This window comes from Echinops telfairi, unplaced genomic scaffold (assembly GCF_000313985.2).
Source record: "Echinops telfairi isolate 266 unplaced genomic scaffold, ASM31398v2 ScPeMD7_9;HRSCAF=40, whole genome shotgun sequence".
Classification (NCBI taxonomy): Eukaryota; Metazoa; Chordata; class Mammalia; order Afrosoricida; family Tenrecidae; genus Echinops; species Echinops telfairi.
This window is the reverse complement of record NW_022103906.1, coordinates 7,171,045-7,188,084: the sequence shown is the minus strand read 5'-3', so window position 1 is coordinate 7,188,084 and position 17,040 is coordinate 7,171,045. Positions and strand designations below refer to the sequence as shown.

The 17,040-nt window shown below is 38.3% G+C and overlaps 1 protein-coding gene across 1 annotated transcript in view; it reads left to right on the top strand.

Annotated features, from left to right (window-relative positions):
• The window catches only part of CSMD1 (CUB and Sushi multiple domains 1), a 2,262,799-nt gene that overhangs the window by 1,671,347 nt on the left and 574,412 nt on the right, over positions 1-17,040 (top strand). Inside the window, exon 11 of the mRNA XM_045286696.1 lies at positions 15,039-15,142. Coding sequence (XP_045142631.1) covers positions 15,039-15,142 — 104 coding nt within the window. The remainder of the gene's footprint in view (positions 1-15,038; positions 15,143-17,040) is intronic.

Below are 17,040 nucleotides of genomic sequence, written 5' to 3'. Positions count from 1 at the left end.
TTGCACAAATAACAATGAGTACAAGGAAGAATAAAATGTATAGGGATGTGGTAAATTGTATGGCATGTGGATGAGGTGCCAATAAAACCCTAAAACAAAAAAGAAATTGAGATGAGATGATTGGTACAATACAGAATTTTGCAGCATTTTAGACTTTTTGCAGTTATTCACTAAGGTAAAACATAACCTGCTGGACATAGGTCAGATGATAATAAGCAAAGATCATGACAACTAATGGTAAATGTATGATAGACCTAGGTTGTCAATTATTGAGGAGCCTCAGAAGTAAAAGCAACCCAAACGAAGTCCCGTGATTTCAGAGGCCCTGACTTTGAATGTTCTTTCTTTTTCTTGCAGTAGACAGTTGAGATTTAAATTTAAAGAAGCATTTCATCTTTCTTAGTGCAAAGAGTATGTTTAATGTTTAATGCTAAACAGGCAAATGTATATACACTTCTAATCTATAGGCAGACCACTACCCTCCATACAGTTCTTGAACTGTGCTAGAAATATCTATAGGGTTTCTGGACCCACTTGTAACTTTTGTAATTTCTTTATGCTATCTGGGACAGATTGAGTAATAAGCTTATTTTTTTAATGTTCTCTTTGGTATGGGATTCTAATGATCCAGATTAGTATGTTTAATTATGGTCTCTTTTATTCTTCATTAAAAGGCTGCCAAGTTCTCTTGAGAGCCTTGGTCAGTGACAGCTAGATTGTTATAATTGATTAGTCTCTTTTGAGAATCCTTCATCCCATGTAGAAGACAAGACAGCATATCCTCTCTTGAACATGACGCATCCTACATGTCACAGTTCCAGTGGGCATGTATATAAGACACTGCCTCTGTTCCTGGTGGGTAATTGCCATTTTGTATATGTACTATGACATAAGCCACTGGCTTTTTTTTCCCCTAATGGTTTCACTTTCTGGGATCATTAGGGTCTCCTGGAAGATTACATTAACATCTTTCTAGTATAAACTAAAAAATAGAGTTACCTTGCTTCATTATTTTATAACCTTACTTGGGCAATCTGCATAAATGCTCAGTTTGTCTATTAAGTATTTCATAGTGAATAGAGCCTGGACCCTAATGGTTTCATGTGGTACCACAGACTGTGGAAGAAGAACACGCCCAGTTTGGGAGCACCCGCAGTGTCATGAAAGTCTACACATAGGGACCTCTATTCATTTCCCTTTTCTTTTGCAAAGTAAGCTTAGTTGTAAATGGTATTCTACTTTAGCTTACCATTTCAGACCAAAATTTCTCACTGCCTAACTTACTGAGGCCAAGTTGTGTTACAAAATAATATCACTCTTTTTCTTTTTAGGGCTCAGTCTTGTCCCACACTTTAGGGATGCATGCCAGAGGTGGCTTTGGAAACATTGAAGTTTGGTTGCTCACCTAAAATAGAGTAGAGGTAATCATCTTAAAGGTTAAGCATACTCTAATTTTCTGTTTATGTTACAGCCTTTTCAAAAAAATGTGGCCCTTCTCAAACCAGGGATTTCAAAATTAATTAGTGTCACTATTCAAACTGATCTATTTTGGAGGAAGTGCAGCCAGAGTGGTCCTTGGAGACAAGGGTGGTGGGAACTCATCTTACATAATTTGGACACGTAGTTCAGAGGCTCATCCCTGAAGAAGAATACCACGTTTGGTAAAGTGGAGGGGCGGCGAAGGAGGGGAAGGTCCTCAAGGAAATGCATTGACATTGTGGCTGCAAAGGTGGGCAGAAGCATTGGAACAATTGTGAGGATGGTGCAGTACTAGGCGGTGCTTTGTTCTTTGGTGCATAAAGTCACTATGAGTCAGCACCCATTCAATTGCACTTAATAACAACAACAACAAGAACTGTATAACCCACGCCTTCACACTCCCCTGTGGATCTACACCTGGGGAAACTCCTTCCTCTGTGCTGCTGGTACATTGTACACTTTTTGGGTGCTCCTGTCCACAGGTAATAAGAATTATTAATTCTGGAGGCCTGCTAGATTCCATAAAGGTACAGAAAATGGAGGAAGGAAGCAGAGGGATGATATTCCCTGTGTTTTTGGATTCTGGGATTTATAAATATTGTCAACCCAGTAAAGAAGATCATTTGAGGGTCAGATAATTCTCAAAATGGCATTCTTGCTTCCATCTTTCCAAAAACGGATGGAGAAAATTAGCCTGATGTAGAAGCCCACATTATTTTTCTTAACAGTGGGTTGTTTCTGCCAGTGCATAAAGATACAGCCTAACAGAAAAATCTATATGGCATTAGATTTGAAAATAGCTCAAATTATGACAAAACTTTTCTATCTCAATTTAATAAATGCAGAATACTTAAGATCTTGATTCTAAATTACGCACACACAGACACCAAACAGAAGAAGTACCCCCAAAAAACTGGATTTGCATATGGCAGGCCGTAGCTTTCATAGGTACACATTTTCCCTACTAGGCCAGCATCCAGCAACTAGCTCTGAGTTAGTGCTCCCAGTGGCATCACCTAGGCAGGTTCTATGCGGTCACAGTGAATTTTTTCATAAAAGCAGTTTCGCTAGAATCTTGTGTTTTGTGATGGCTGATTTAAGAGAACAGTGTGGGGCTGTGGAATTTTCTCTCCTGTTCAGGAAAAATGCTGCAGAAACTGTTGTGATGTTAAACACAGTTTACAAGGACAGTACTATGGGAAAAACTGAAGTGTGTGAGTGGTTTTCTCATTTCAAAAATATGAGATGTCAATTGATGACAAACGTCATTCTGTACATCTGTCAACTTCCTGAATGGACAAAAATGTCAACTCATAGTGCATTTGGAGTTTGTTCCACCAGGTCAGACTGTTAATCAAGCTTTCTATTTAGAGGTTCTGAAAAGACTGTGTTGCAGTGTGTGATAAAAAAGGCAGACAGGGGACTGGTTTTGCCATCATGACCATGCAGTTTTGGGCAAAAAACAGCATGCCTCTCATACCTCGTGCACCTTACTCACCTGACCTCAATTTGTATCACTTCTTTTTGTTTCCATGAATTTAGAGGGACATGAAAGGACAGCGATTTGACAATGTAGAAGAGTTAAAGAAAAAAACGAGGGAGGTGCTGTCAGCCATCCAAACAGATGAGTTTGAAAAATGTTTCCAAGAATGGAATCACAGATTTGACAAATATATTGAGTCCAATGGAGAGTACTTTGAAGGTTATAAGGTTATTTAAAAAAATAATGTAAATACATAACTTTGAAAAAAAATTCTGTTTTTCTTGGGTACCAATCATATAATTTCAATTTGTTACTTATGTTATTATAAGCTTAATCCATAAGTATCTGCTATAAATTCAATGCTGAGCTCCTAAAGAAAAGAAATACCCATATATATTTCATGTAATGAATACATTAAGTAGGTAAAAATTGTCATTTTATCAAGATTTAAGTTTTAGAAGGCTTCGTTATACCATTTAAAATAGTGTACTCTTTAGAAAGATTGACCTATTAAAAACCATAAAAAATGTTTTTTGGGCTTTTTTAAGAGGAAAAAAAGAACAAAGTTCAAATATAATAATCCAAAAGTCAGAAGAAATCTCAAAATGGGGACCCCTCTTGGGTGTAGTGAAAACCCTGAATTCAGAAATTAAACAGACACTCTCACTGCTTGTTTTTCCCTATGTCTAAGAATAAAGTAAGCTAAAGCCTTTGTTAAAACACTCAAATTGAGAATGATGATGGCAACAAATGTGCAAATATGCTTGACACAATGGATGGATGTATGGATTGTGATAAGAGTTGTACTAGCCCCCAATAAAATGATTAAATAAAACAAGTTACAGTCTCACAACCCACCAGGGGCAGTTCTACCCTGTTCAGAGGCAACACTGGAGATTTTCACTAGAGGAGCCTAGGAGGAAGCCATAGATCCAAGCTGCAAGTCGGAATTGACTTGATTGCAGTGAGCATTCTAATGAAAACACACACACACACACACACACACACACACACCAATCAAATGAAACTTTCTCTTCACTTCAGACTCACAGTACTCTCAATACAGGGCCAAAGAACAGGAAGACCAGTAAAATTCAGAACAGGTTCAAGGAAGCCGAAACCTGTTTTTTAAGGGCAAGATGGTGAGACACTGACAAAGCCAGCTTCACAGAAACCAATGAAAGGATTTCATCCCGACAGACCTTCCAGAGGTCCATCAAAGGAAGAGCTCAGATGCCAAGAAAACTGAAGCCCAGCAGACTCCGCCCTGCCATCCAGATGGTGGAGGTACCCCTTGTCCTTCACGGTGCAGTGCAGAGGCTTTAAACTGCTCCCCAGAAGTTTGAGCCATCCATTGTTTCTCTCCATCATCTTTCACATGGTAGAGGACTTCCTATGCAACCTGGACCTTACAGAGGATTTTAAATTGTTACCACATAAGACAATAAATAGGCTGAGAGAAACGAGACCAAAGGAGAAAAGAAAGAGAATAAATATTCCCCACCAAAGATTTTCTCACCTCTGGGGCCTGACTGGATGCTCAGCAGAGGCAGATAGGGCACTAAATTAACAGGAATTCTGGTGGCTACTTATCTTTCTTGTCTGGGGAAGACTCTGGTCCAATCTCATCATGATGGAGAATGAGGTGTCCTTTTCCATTGTACCCCTTTTCTCCTTTTTGGCCTGCCAAATGTTACCAGACTGAGGTCCAGAGAAAGATAAAGTCTGAGGAGACATGAGACATTGCCTGGTAGAGGCAACACTGAGATTTTCACTAGAGGATCCTAGGAGGAGAAGCCATAGATCCAAGTACATGAAAGCATGCCAACGCTCTTTAAGGGTTCCTGCAAGGTCCACAAGGTTCCTATGGAGCCTGCAAGATTCCTGTGGGACAACTGAGATTCCTACAAGGCATGCAAGATTCCCTCAGGGGGCACACAAGCCTGAGAACTTCAGTTCTCAATGCTCTGTGCCCACTAGATGATGCTGTGTTTTCAGTGTCTGGGGAAAATAGTGCTGAGGGTGAGATATAGTCCATAAAAGGGTACCAGCTATTATTGGTCTCTGTGGCAATATCTATGTAAAAATAAAGATTTTGTTAGGTAGTCAGAACAGGGACCAAGGTGTCCACTGGCCATGCTCCAAATTCAGCCTCCAATCCAGGAAGGGGCAATGAACCTAGGTGGGCGCTACTCCTGGATTGGCCCAATCTAGGCCAGGTGGGCTGAATTCAGCCAATGGGGTCAACCAGTACCATCGACCATGCCTCCCAGTGGAGGGCCACATAATGCCAGAAACTTCCAAACCAGCACTCTCTTTCCCAGGTGCTCCTTGGCCATGCTGCTGTTTCTCTGGCCTCAGGTGTCCACGTGCGGGTGTGAAATGCCCTTAGGGTGCCTGTGTAAAACCCTGACACTTCTATCCTTTATAAAACCTCACTTGGATCCCAAACCAGGCTTTGGCATGAATTCTTTTTTGTTGGAAGCCAAGGATCGAGGTATTTCTAACCCAAGAAACCTAATATTTCACTAAGAAAGAAGCTTCTCTGGGTTCTTGTCCTACAAGAGAAATTCTCTTGCCTCTGTTTCTGGTCTTGGTCACTGCTTTTGCTCCTCTGCCCAGTCTGTCATACGTCTAGTTTGCTGGTCGACCTTAATTTGGGGTACTACAAGAGGAGGGACGAATTGGTGCTGCTTCCTCTCACCTTCCACCTCTTTCTGTCTGTAGAGGATGCCTAGGAGTCCCAGTTATTAGGACACCACTTCATTTTCATCTTCATAAGCACTGTGTGATGGTTTGTGCCACCAAGATGGAGGTGGTTAGCTAACATTTCAGTGATTCTAAATTCCTTTACTCTGACTTTGTGTTTTAATTTCAAATATTCTTCTTGTCCCTGCGCCTTCATTAACATTATCATCTCAGATTCTGTCACATCATGGAGAGCACACAAAGAAGAGGCAGGATAAGACTACCTTAAACTTGCCAGGGAAGTTTCCACTAGAGTTATTTCAGGGATCCTTTTATAATATGAATATAGTAGATTACCAGAACCATTAACATCATAATGCTAACCTACCTGACTAGAAACTCATGGTTACCTCCAAATTTATTCTGAAAAGAGGTGGATGTGGGAAACATTCCCAATGACTCTCTCTGTGACTGGGGTGGCCCCACTACCTGTGGGGGAAGGGCATCGTTCAAGGGTACAAAGACACTTGGTAAATGCCTGCTTCCCTGAAATGGCCGTTTCTTGGGGCATAACTTCTGTCCATGCAAATGTTAAATATACATGTTCTATTGATTGATTCAATGTGCTGTAAATGTTAAATCAGAATTTTACTGCGTCTAGTCATGTTGATGTTGTGGTTACGAGTTGGGCTATGTTTTAGGTTGTGTTGACTAGAGAAACACAGACATGCATATGTGTATAAGAAAGAGCTTTATATAAAAGAGTAATTGTATGTTAGAGAAAACATCCCAACCCAGTCCAGATCAAGTCCATAAGTCTGATATTATCCCATATGTTCGATATCGGTCTGTAAATTCCTTTTCAGACTCACACAACACATGCAATGATACCAAATGCAGGAAGATCATAGGCCAGTGGGTAGGAAGTCTTGTGGATCCAATGGCAGTGGAAACATCTCAACACTGGCAGGGGTCTCCATGTGGCTCCTCTAATACCAGGGCTCTAGGGTAGCTCCATGTGTCTTGTCAGCAGGAATGTCTCCCAGGGAGTGAGTGTGTGTCTCACCTCCAGAGAGCTATTTATCTCCTTCGTGCCTCCAACTGAGGTCATCAAGCTGTGACTGAATTGACAGGCTAAACACCGCCCTTCACTCTCATGTCTCAAGTTGACAACAGATTATGTAACTGCCACAGGCCGTGACCCTCAGTGTCTGAAGTTAGAAACCACCAGCTGCTCCAAGGACAAAGACGGGGTTCTTTACTCCCTAAAGAGTTTCAATCTTAAAAAAATAAACAATACCATCTCAGAAACTCACCAGGGCCATTTTACCTTTTCCTATATGGTTGCTGTGAGTCGGCATCTACTTGATGGCAGTGAGAGTCTTGTTTGGGTTCATTCAGGAGTAGATACAGAATTTTGATTTTTTTTTTAATTTCCAGTGTCTCATTTTTATTAAATGTGCTATTCTCTTTCATACATATGCCAATAAAATTTAAAATTCTATTTGGGATTATTTGGTTGCTTACTTCCAAAGATAACTGTAGTTTTTGAGGTCCCTCACTACTTTATTCTCTCATGCTACTTTGAAAACATGTTCCCTGTTTCCCCATTACTACTTACACTTTGTTTATTGCCACTGTGGTTGGGTTAGTCTTTGCTCTTGTACTGAACCTATTCTAAGTCTCAGTTCTCTCTCAGAATTTTGATAATTTTTGCCTGAGAGATTCTTTTTTAAATGCTAGTCACTATCATCTTCCCACTACCCCTATCCTGTTATTTTTAAACATTGAATAGACATCACATTGGGTTTTAGAATCCATAATTTTCATATTGAAATACTTTACTAAGCAACACTTCTTGAGCAAAATAGAAAAGAAAGGATGCATATAGAAATTCTATCTGAAATTTGAAGAAAAAATTCTAGTTAGAAATTATTGTGTGATGATGTGAGAGCCAGAATTTTTCTTGGTTATCAAATCTTCTGAACCACAGAGATCCCGTCAGATCCATGTTAGAATGTAGCTGGGAGGATTTCTCAAGAACAAAGATAATAATGGAAACTGCTCCCACTGATTGAATGCCTGCTAAATGCCTGGAAGGTTCACATACCCTACCTGCATTGCCATTTAGTTTTTGAAACCTGTGGGGAAATCAGCAGTGTTCTCATTTTACAAATGATGAAACTGATAACAATATGCCTAAGGGCGTCATTGAATAAGCCACGTTGCCTGATTGTCTTTGTTTCAGCACTCTTGTACTTGCTGCTTTTGTTTTCCTGCCACGTTAAAAACAACAATACTGTCTAAAAGGAGAGAGCGTGGGAACCTAAACTGAGTCATTTCAATAACTCATTCTCAGTGCCCTGTAGATGGGAGGCGCAGACTTTTTGAAAATCTTGATACTAAGTGTGTGTAGACATAGCACAGAGAGACATACATGAGATCCTTTATAGATCATTTGCAGTTGGAAGAAGGAACTTGGCAGCTACTCTCAGGGAGATGGTTCGGCAATGTGCAGAATTCTGGAGAATCAGCTGGTGAATTTCACGGAGAGAAAAATACCCTCCTACTTTTCCTGCCACCCAATCCGTTGTACCACCAGTTGGCTACAATACAGAGGAAGTACATCTTACTACATGGAAGTATTTCTCCTCACCCCCACCCCTGTCACTGAATCATGTTACTTTGACGTTTTGTGGCACCAGTTGACAGTACCATAGCTTCCATGTAAAGTGACATATGATCCCTCACTTAGTTAATAATATGCTGAATTGTAGTATAAAAAGGACACTTAACTGTTGAGTTGCCAGTAGTAAAGCAAGGATAGCCTCCAGATAATGTTTTCCTGAAGTCCTTTTACTTCTTCTGAAAGTTAGAAACAATATGAGAAATTATAGCAGAAATGAAGGCTTACATGTGTTTTTCTTACATAGTTTAGATTTAAGTTTATTCAGTCTCTATGGTACATACATGGAGAGACTGTCTTTTATTATTAATTATATTGTTTAATATTGGCCCTTAGAATTTCAGGCTAGAGCCTAAAATTATATATATGTAACAATTATAAAATTTGCTTGATAATTTTCATTTAATGAAAACTGACTTTTCTTTTAAAATGTGTAATGAATTGCTTGTATTGCAACATTATTGATGTCCTAACAGATTTGTTATGCTCCTTATGAGGGAGTTCACAGTTTAGTAGATACTTTTTCTGATAAATAATTTGAAATTTAATGAATTAAGTCTATTACAGCCTAGTTTTATCAGTGTTTTTTTCCCCGGAACACCCTGTTTTCATCTCCTATGCTATTAATTTCAAACCTGTCCATATTAATTCTAAGCATCAGAATGCGCCTTACAGGCAAGGATGATGAGACTTCATCTGACATGTTGTCAGGAGAGACCAGGCCCTGGCTGACAATGTCGTATTTGGAAGAAGGTTAGCAAAAAAAAAAAAAAAAAGAAGAGGACCCTCAAGGAGCTGAGCTGACACAGTGGCTGCAACAATGGGCTCAAATATAGGAGGCTCAAGACCAGCAGTGCTTTGTTCTGTTGTGTATGTGGTTCATGACTGACTCTATGGCACATGATAGCAACAACAACAGCAAATTATCAAACTCCAAATATAGACTAAGGTTTCATATTAATGGAGCGGCCTACCACATCTTTCTCCTTAGGAGGAACTTGTGCATTTGAACCTCAACTGTGAGTTAGTAACCACACGCTTAGCTCCTGTGCCTCAAGTCCTCCTTAGGTTTAGGTATAAGTTAACATATTGGGGTAGAATATTAGGAGAGGAAAATTTATATATCTATTTAAAATATTGCAAAATGAACAAAAACCACGTTGTGTAAATTCAGGAACCCTCAGCGCCACAGCACGTTTTAGACATCTTTAGTACCCACATGCCATCTCTCCCAGAAAATCTTTTCAGGTATCTACGTCTCAGCTGCTCCTTCAAACACACGTCACACTCTGAGATGAGCTCGGTCATGCAGCTCTCTGCGAGACTCCACCGTTTACACTAGACTCTGAGTCTTTTCGTCGTATACTCGTTTAATTACAAGAGACTTAGAACGCAAGGAATGTGCATACTGTACAAAGTCAAACTGAATTGGAATTAGAGGGGGGAAATAAACTAAAGAATTATATAGGGCTAAAAATAAGAATAACTCTAAAGGATTACTATAAGATTCCAGAAATTTTATTAGACAACAACCAAAAAAATTGAACTATGAAGTTATTGCTTCTCAATATATCCCCCACCCAGTTCTTTACATTTCTGTGGGTGGCATTCTCTGACTTTTCTTCAAAAAAAAAAAATTCTGTGTTTTTCATAGCAAGGCAAATGATCAATTTTGGCATTCTCAAATACTTGAACTACATTCCTTTTCAATGTTCTCTGAGTTTGGGGAACAAAAATAATGTGAAGGGGCAACATCAAGGCTACAGGGTGAATGAGACAAGGTTTCTCAACAAAATTCTTCTCAGAAAACTCTTGCTACCCTTGAAGAGTGATCATTGTTATGATGGAAAACAGTTCCTTGGTGCAATGACCATTTCTTCATAAATGTAATATTTTGAAAAGTTATTTATCATAAGATCCTGTCATTTCCCTGTGTCCTTAAAGGAAGCATATCTTTTGAGCACTTTGGAACACCCCGCCATAACCTTCTGAACTGACTTCAATTTAACTGGCTCAGCCTATCCTATAGGAAGACCCTGTTTTGACCACACTCTAAAGAAACTAAGCATGTTGCTAATAGAACTTGGCTGCAATCATCCACTTATCACAGAGACACGTTTAAATACGTTTCCTTTAGGAAAAAACCCTGCATATATGTATGAACTGGAATATATATATATATATAATCTTACATTAAAGCAAACTCAAAACTCATTGCCATTGAGTTGATGCCAATGGACATCAATCAACCCTATGTAAGGTTTGAGGCTAACAGTTCCCATAGGAGCAGCTGGCCTCACCGTTGTCCCACGGAACAGCTGTTAGATTTGAACTGTTGATCTGTGGATAGCATTCCAACACTGTCTTGACCTTACTGCCAGTGACGACAAGGTTCCTTTTAGAGTAGATATTTGAAAAAACAAAAAAAATATTGTTTAAGAAAAGTGAACAATGTCTTTTTTTTACAATAGAAATTAGTTTTATAACAGCCAATACAAGAAAAAAAGTATCTCTAAAGTATATCAAATCCTAGATTGAGTTCTCTCTCTTTTCACAAATCTGAGTCTATTTTGATGTTGAAAATGGGAAGAGTTTATTTATATTCATTACTGAAACTTCATCAGTCAAATTTTAACTTCTCTAATGAGTTGGTATTTATCAAGATGTCCCCAGGAAATAAGCTGTTTAGGAGGCTGGATCTTTGTCCCTTCTCTATCTGGTGTCACTCTCAGCATTATGGCCTGGACAAAGTAGGAGAGCAGCAGTCCCTTGAAGACTGGGCCAGTTATTACACATGGTGAACAAACAGACCGAGAGCTTGCCCTGTGGGCACTTACAGTGCATTATGTGCATTACAGTCTGGCATTACAGGCCAGACAAGCAAACCAATATGGAATTTTTCAAGGAAAATGAAATGTTATGAAAGAAACAGACAGAATGCTGACAGACTAATTATTTTGAATGAATAGACAGGGAAGCCATTGCTAAGGAAAATATATTAAATAGGAACTTGAAGAAAGTAGAAGATCCATCTGTAGGTGTAGTATTAAATAAAAAATAAAATGACGCTGATGGAGGGTGAGGGGCCAGCCCCACCCGGTACTAGAACTCACTGGTTCAGTAATACTACTTCTGGGTTCAGTAATGCACAATTGTACGGTTGAGATATATAAGCATTATATTAAAGTCATCAAGAACATGAGAGATAATACAATAATACAGTCAGGCATGATACATAGCAACATTGCTCACCTCAGCCTAGCTTGGTGGTCCATGTGGAGAGAGGGAGAAGGGAAGGAGGGAAAGGGAACAAGGGAGAGGGGAGTAACCAGGGAGTGAGCAGCAAGGAGCTCAGGGTCAGAGTCAGAGAGAGAAGTCCTTGAAGTCTTACACCTATATACTTTTTGGGGGCAATCCAGCCCACTAATTACAGGTAAAGACATACGTCACAGGAAGGGGCTGCACTATAGGTTACACAGCAATGAGTGGGTGGTCTAGGGGGTGGTCTCTAGGTCTCCATAGGAACATTATCAGTAGGGTGTAAACCCCTCCTACAAGAGTCTGTCCATTGTCCCCAGAGGCAGGGAGCAGGCCCACCCCTGTGGAGGGATGAGACAGCAGTCTGGCAACTGATTCCCTCAGGGGAGGGAAAGCCTGCCCATTTAACCTCCCCCCACATGTAGGATCATAAATAGGCAGTAGGGAACCAATTCAGATTGGAAGGTAGAGGTTACATCACATAGGAAGCCATTTTTACAGCATATAACTAAATCATTCACAACCGGAAAGACGTTTTTATCATCAGCTTCTCCTGTCATTTGACCTGGGGATGTCTGATATAAATTATATATTTCTATTTTACTATCTGATATATTAGTGGAATGTCATATTACATTATACGTCATAAAGATAAAGTCCTTACACATGACTGGGCCTCCATTTTCATTTTCTTTCTTTTTATAAACTAAGAATTAATTGCAATTAATAGGTTTCATTTGACAATAGCCCCTGCTGACTGTTGAGACTAAAAATAAATAAATTCTCTCTCAACCTTTGTCATGACTTGAAAGCAATACAACATGGCAATTTTTACAGCCCTAATGAAAGTTCATTTATGTAGTGTGACCCCTATCGGTGATTCATTGACAATCAGCCAGCTGTGACCCTCAAACCTTAATGCATTATCATTGCTTCACTCCAGTCATGACTTAGTAAACGTGACAAAAAGGTGACAGGAAATATCCAGGTCTTCATAGTGATCCTTTAATTATTTTATTCTTTAATTATTAGATCGTGGTATAAAAATGAGTAAGGAGGAAGATAAAAATAAAGTAAATCCATCATCAGGTGCTAAGTTAAATGTGTAATATATTTTTTTCCAACAGCCTATCAAACCTTACACCTGTTTCAAATCAAATTGCTAAAATAATATATTCATACAAACACTACACTCTGAAATAGTTTCACTTTTTAAAAATAAATTATAATGGATACATCACTAATTTTAGTAAGAATTCAAAACAAAACAAAAAAAGCACAATTAATTTATTCCAAAAGAGTGTTGCCGGGCAGAACACCTGTTCGCAGCCCGCTTGGAACGGCACACATTGACCTGGCGGTTAGCAGAGGCCGCTCGCTAACCAACTTACCAACTTACTACTCTCGAGTTTAACCAACAGGCAGTTGAAACCCTTCCATAGACTCCAAGTCACTCTTGAATACATCCCATTCCAAGTGTTCCCAATTTAGTTTCCGCTTTTCTTCTCTGCTCTTTTTTCTTTCCCACATACTCCTTCCCCTCCTTTCCTCTCCTTTTCTCTCTCCTTCCTCCCACTTTAAGCTTGCCTTTGATGACTTTTTCTACCATCGCAGTAGGGCATCAGTGTGTCTGTCTGCAGCAGTCTTTCCTTCTGTGTATTCTCACCGCTACCGTTGCAGTGACCTTTCTGCTTTTGATTTTTTTAATTATACTTGAATTACTTTGATGTATTTAAAGAAAAGCCATCACTTCCATAGGGCTATTCCCCACCCCACTCCTAGAACATGTTTGTCAGCGTCCAACCTCCCACCCACACACACATACGCATCACCAGCAACACCAAAGGCGCCACCGCCATACACTGTGCTTTCACGATCTCTATGCTGATGCTTAAGACTTACAAACTGCCACCTACTGACCAGCACAATGGTTCTAAGATGCTTTTGTGAATGCTGTAATCCGGACACATTTTCGGCTCCTGTTTTTCATTATTTTGCTGAGTAGAATGAATGTTGACAAGTCTAAGTTTTCCCTGTTATTTTCTAAATATTAGCAGGTAATATGTTTTTCCTTATAAATGCCAAAATCTCTGGCTTTTATTAGAGTTACTTTTTGTTGTATTGAGATGATGCATTGGCATTTAATTATGTGTCCTTTGTTTTTGCTCTTGTATCTACGCATATGCCTTTTTCCTGTAACCCGGATAGACCTGGGGGGTGACAGACAAAGCATATTTTTCCAAGTGATTTAATTTTAAATGCACAAGATTGCATCAATATTCATTGCCGTGTACCTGAGTATTAAATACATTTTTTATATTTTTCATAAATTAATAATTTTCACTTGATAGTATGTACTTCTGGTTAAAGGGGGATTTTAACTTATGGTTAAAGTGAGAATTATTATATGGGCAAGCTATTGGATAGGACAAATTATCTGAACTATGTCATCTAGTATTCATTTTGTATATTTTTCTCAATTTACTCTTAAAAGATAAAACAAACTCACTGCCATCGAATCAAAGTCAGCTAACTCATAGTGACCCCTGAGGACAGAGTGTTGGCTGTCCCTGTATTTCTGAGGCCGTAACTCTTTGTGAAAATAGAAATTCCTGTGTTTAAAAGCCCCCTAAAAATTGTAGAGGAATGGTTATAGTTTAGATTGTCTGAATTACCTTTTTTTTTTAAACAATCCCAACCTCCTCAAAACTCTAGACAAATGCATCATGTTGTCAGATGAGTTAAACGAAGCGAACACAGACATCTTAGAATCTCATCTGAGAAAACATCTCTATATTTGGCTATTCTGTTGTATCAAAAAACTGAGCAATTCATTGAATCTTACTCTCTTTCTATATCATAAGAAGCTAGTCTTATTTAGATGTCATGGTATCAATCAACATGCCAAAGTGTTCTTTACAGTAAAACTTCCAGTTTATGAAAAGCTAAATGGGGAGAATAACTTTCAAAACTCAGAAGATCTTTTCATATGTTAATTTGGACCCATACTTAAAATCTGCATATGTAACTTTCAGGTAATTATTATAGTGTGTTTCTTTTTCTGGCTGTCCTCACAAACTATGATCAACATTTTTTTAGCTTAAATTGATATATATTTAAATTATCCCCAACACTAGACATGTTAAATGTTTGATAATGTTTGGCTTAAAGTATAATTGATGTTGAATTTCACTTTCTGGAACTGATAGTGATTTTCTTGGATTTAGTAACAGTAATTTCAAATTCTATTCAATATAATAATTGAATGTTCTCAAATGTATTCAATTAGCTATATGGCTTCTTAGAGCACCTTGTACAGTCTTGATGAGTATTTGAAACACATTGGAATTCAAAAGCAAAAGTTACTACTGCACCTGAAAATGTGCCATGCTTAAAGTCAAGAAAACTTTCTGTCCCTCTAAATATTTTGTACCTTTCCTTTAGGTCATCAAACTTGCCTTTGAAGAGTTTGAACTGGAACGAGGATATGACACCCTTACAGTAGGGGATGCTGGGAAAGTGGGTGACACCAGAACTGTCTTATACGTGTAAGTATATAATTCAGCTTGTTCCCAATTCCAAAACCATTCAAAGAAATGGTAATGATTGAAGTATATTGAAACTCTCCTGTAGACTTCAAATTCTAACTCAGATACTTCATAAATGGGTACTTTAATGATTTTCATACTTAATTTCACAAAATTAACTTAAGATTTTGTTTTATCTATAGCAATATTTTAATCATTAAAAATATGTGTTTATGCAAATAAATTAGAACATTCAAAGAAGCAGAAAGGGAAAATTAAAAACTTTTCGACTCATAAGTTTCTTATTAGTCCCCCTCTTTCCACTCTCCTACATCATGACCAGGTTTTGGTTGGAAGTACAGGTGCTTCCTACAATGATGCCATATGTCCCCCTAAACCACTTGCATTTCTGTAAAACTGCATTCAAGAATAACAAAGATGGAGGTTGTTCAGGTGTGGTGGAAATCTACTCTACATCTGTAGAACATTGCATCCAGAGTCCTAGCAAAAAGTTATAACAATCTCAATATAAATATTTGCATAGCGATCACTCTACTGTCACTGACAACTAGCATCAGTCTGCCCAGTCCCTGCGGTTTTACCCTGGACCCTCTGCTTCAGCTACTTCTAGTTGTAAGGCTAGGAAGCGCTCAGTTCTGTTAGTTGGAAGAGACATTTTAAGTTGTGAATCCAAATTTCAAATCCTCTTTTCACTGTTTTCTTAGTGTCTTTCCACATTGGTAAGGTTTTCTCTTTGTTAGAAAGCTTGCCAGTAACTATTTCATAATATTACTTCCCTAGAAAAAAAGAAGGGATAATAATTGAATTATATTGAAATTCTCATGTGTACTTCCAATTCTAACTCTGATAGTTCATAAATGGATAATCTGATTATTCCTCTACTTACCAGTTTTATATGTGGTGTTTCATATTGTGACATTTTATATGGGTTCATACTATATCTACATTGGTAGCATTCTTTCCTCACTCATTTTATCTTGGACAGTTTTTCATATTAGCACTTAAAGCCCCATCTAATCTTTTAAATAACCCATTACTACTACTATAGCTACTAATTTAAATAATGATAATAGCCCACTACCTTTAATAATCATTATAATAGCCTTACTTTCAATACCCCTGGTAAAATTTATTTCCTCATGTGTCATGCAGTAAGCTGGATGTTTAATAAATATCATCTTATTTGGTTTTAACCATAATTCTTTGAGGTGTTAGTTATCCTGGAGTCAACCCAAGCTCAAGGTATAAAAGGATAAAGTTGAGCCCATTCCTGAGCCACCAACATAATCATTGGCATGTTTGACGCCATAAAGGCCTATTGTAGCAATTCATCTATCTGACGGGTTTTCTCTTTTTGTTGGCCCTCTGCGATACTACACTGATGTCATTTTCTAGCAAACAACCTTTCCTAATATTGCCAGAAACAAAAGTGTGTTAAAGTCTCATCTTCAATTTTAAGAGACATTCTGGTTATATTTCTTCCAAGGTACTTTGTTTATTTTCCTAGTAGTTCACGATATTTTCAGTATTGTTCATCAACCTCATAGGTTGAACATACCCCTTCTTCTGTGTTCCATGTTTGCTCTCAGACGTTCATGAACATACAATTGACAGATCTTGCCTTGGGTCAGACTCACCTACTCATCAAAGTGTCAGCTTTGCTTTTGAAAACTTTAACGAGATCGTTTGAAGCAGATTTGTCCAATGAAGTAGGATCTTTGATTTTTTTTTTAGTGTTGTTTCCATGAATGCCAATTATTGATCCACGTTGAATAAAAGTGCCTGGAACAAATTATTTTCTCCATTGATCAGAAATGTGAGGTAGACATAACAAAACATTATCTTAAAATGGATGGAATGATTTGGGTAGGTGAAAGCAGTTACCATCCTTTGCAATG